Source organism: Dermacentor variabilis, chromosome 1 (genome assembly GCF_050947875.1).
Source record: "Dermacentor variabilis isolate Ectoservices chromosome 1, ASM5094787v1, whole genome shotgun sequence".
In the NCBI taxonomy this organism is placed as follows: Eukaryota; Metazoa; Arthropoda; class Arachnida; order Ixodida; family Ixodidae; genus Dermacentor; species Dermacentor variabilis.
The window spans coordinates 241,051,666-241,053,906 of NC_134568.1; the positions used below are offsets into that span (position 1 = coordinate 241,051,666).

Genomic DNA, 2,241 nt, shown 5'->3' on the forward strand with positions numbered 1-2,241 from the left:
TCTTTGTAATTGGTAGTGTGCCGTGATGTCGTGAAAACTGGTCATACGATCCTCCCATGCCCAGACGTTTGCAGTACCCCGCGGGGGCTCTTCCTCCGATGCTGCTCGGTGAGTCAGGCCTCGAGCAACGCCGTGAGCCGCTTCGTTGGGGGTGCTCATTCCAGTGTGTGCCGGGATCCATAGCAAATGCCTCCGGTTATCAACGTCGGCCTCTCCCTTGTGTATGGGATGTCGCTGGAGTATCTGATACGCCTCTTGCGAGATGCGCCGGAGGCATTTGCTATGGATCCCGGCACACATTGGAATGAGCAGCACAACTCTGGGCCGTCCAGCGAGCCGAGGAAGCCGCTTCGAGACAAGGTCTCGGAACCGCGTCCGCGGCGGGTGCCCAGACCCACTAAAAAGACGCCGGACTCAAATCTTGTTGATTTGAAATAGAAGTTTACGCTCTCTCAAGAGACAAGAGACGGCCTACACCTAAAAGCAAAATCAAACCAATAAAGACTGCTGCTGCTACTCCTTTCCAAGGGACACCGCTGCCGCCACCGTTGTCACGGCTGGCAGCTTCGTGGGAAGCCACCAGTCTTTTCGTTTCCACATGCGCACGAGTCTGGCTCGCAATGTCAGTTGAGCCCACTGCGGCAACGCGCGCGTTCCATGTCGGTCTGCCGGCAGGAACTTTTGCAGATGGTTCAATGGGGTCGGATGGTATCGATATCACAGCATCCCACGTGGTTTGTTCCGAAGCTGCCATTATCTTCATTTGCGAGTGTGCATGTATTTGGCCCACATTGTTCCTTGCACCCATTTTGTCAAAGCTCCCGTTCCATCTCGGACTGACTGTAGGGAAAACTTTAAAAGAAGGCTCACTAGAGGAGTCGCATGGTACCGTTATCACAAAGTCCTGCTTGATTTTACCGATAACCTTTCGGCGATTTTCACATGTGGCAACGGTCGTCGAAGTTGCCGCTTCGGTTGGGGTTCCAAGCCCATCTCGCCTGACAGAAGAGCGAGCAGGCGGCGCAACGTGTCTGGTTCTCGGTGTCGGTTGTCGAGACGTGGTCTTGGCACCCTTGGGACTTGGAGAGTCGAGTGAAAACGCACCTTGCTCTCCGGAAATCGCCGGTCGTTTGGAAGACTTGTTCTTAGCGGTAGCGATGCGGTTAGAAGGAGCAATGGTCAAATGAGTGCGCGACTCCGGCAGAGTGACAGTCGATTTCCAAGTGTTAGTTCCACAAAGGTCCTCCTGAGTCCACGTTTCCTCGCGATCGAACTCAAGAATTTTCACGACTTCCTCCTCCCCCGCTGCTAGCTTAAACACGCAGAACGGCCAGATCAAAACCTCCTTGTGCTTTGGGTAGACTGAGTAGATGCTTATGTCTTTCATTAGAGAGGCGGGAACGCCTCGCAGCACCAGGAGATGCACACCACGGCCAAATTTTGACGCTTGCTCAGGGCGCGCACTGGCAGACAGGAACTGAACGAACTGCGCTTCATTCTTGGTGTGAACAAACTTGTCGACCCCTCGAAACACCACAGGCGCATGAAAGTTAGGCAACAGATTGAACGCCTTGATGAGGAAATACAGGAGACTTTTGAACGGGAAAGAATGCCAACTTTCCTTCGTAGGCATCGCGGCGCGGCAGAGTTGGTTGAAATGACGGCAAATATTTGGCTGTTCCAGCGTATAGCACATAATGGCCACGAAGTTCTCTTTCTTCATCACATGCCACCGATGCGAAGGATTCTGTTTACGCCTCACCTTGTATAGGGAATCAGCTTCTTTCCACGCATCTCGGTAGACCGGTCTTGCAGCACGTTCAAAGCTCAGGATCTCTTTCGCTTGGTCGTAATCGAGTCTGGATGCTTCTTCGAAGTAGTAGCGCAGTCCTTCATGCTTCAGAGACTCGCTGTAGTGGCCCATAACAAACGTCCCGCAGCGCTCGGCCGCGAATACGTCCGCCAAACCGCGCGTCGACGCCCGCAAGTGATCAAAGTTTCGTTATCAACGCGCGCCGCGTTGCGGCGGCTCTGTTCTCCACATATCTTCTCTCGGCCTCTCCATTTCTCACCATGTGTTGTTCCCTCCTCCACCCACCGCGACCGCCGATCCGCGGCCGTGGCATGTCTTTCAGATTGTTTCAGCCGCTAGCCGTCGATATTTACATTCGTATAGCGAGCGATGTGATAGCTGTGATATGGTATGCAAGAACGGTATTTTACTGAGCCAGTTGGTTCGCA

General features: G+C 53.5%; 1 protein-coding gene across 1 annotated transcript; it reads right to left on the bottom strand.

Moving 5' to 3' along the window:
• Positions 1 to 291: 291 nt before the first annotated feature.
• LOC142573156 (uncharacterized) lies at positions 292 to 1,984 on the bottom strand. Its single transcript, XM_075682715.1, has one exon. The coding sequence runs from the start codon at positions 1,922 to 1,924 to the stop codon at positions 443 to 445; it is 1,482 nt and encodes a 493-aa protein (XP_075538830.1). The 5' UTR covers positions 1,925 to 1,984; the 3' UTR covers positions 292 to 442.
• Between the last annotated feature and the right edge of the window lie 257 nt (positions 1,985 to 2,241).

Excerpts from the sequence above, each read along its gene's own strand:
- LOC142573156 (XM_075682715.1), bottom strand. The coding sequence starts at position 1,924 with ATGGGCCACTACAGCGAGTCTCTGAAGCATGAAGGACTGCGCTACTAC.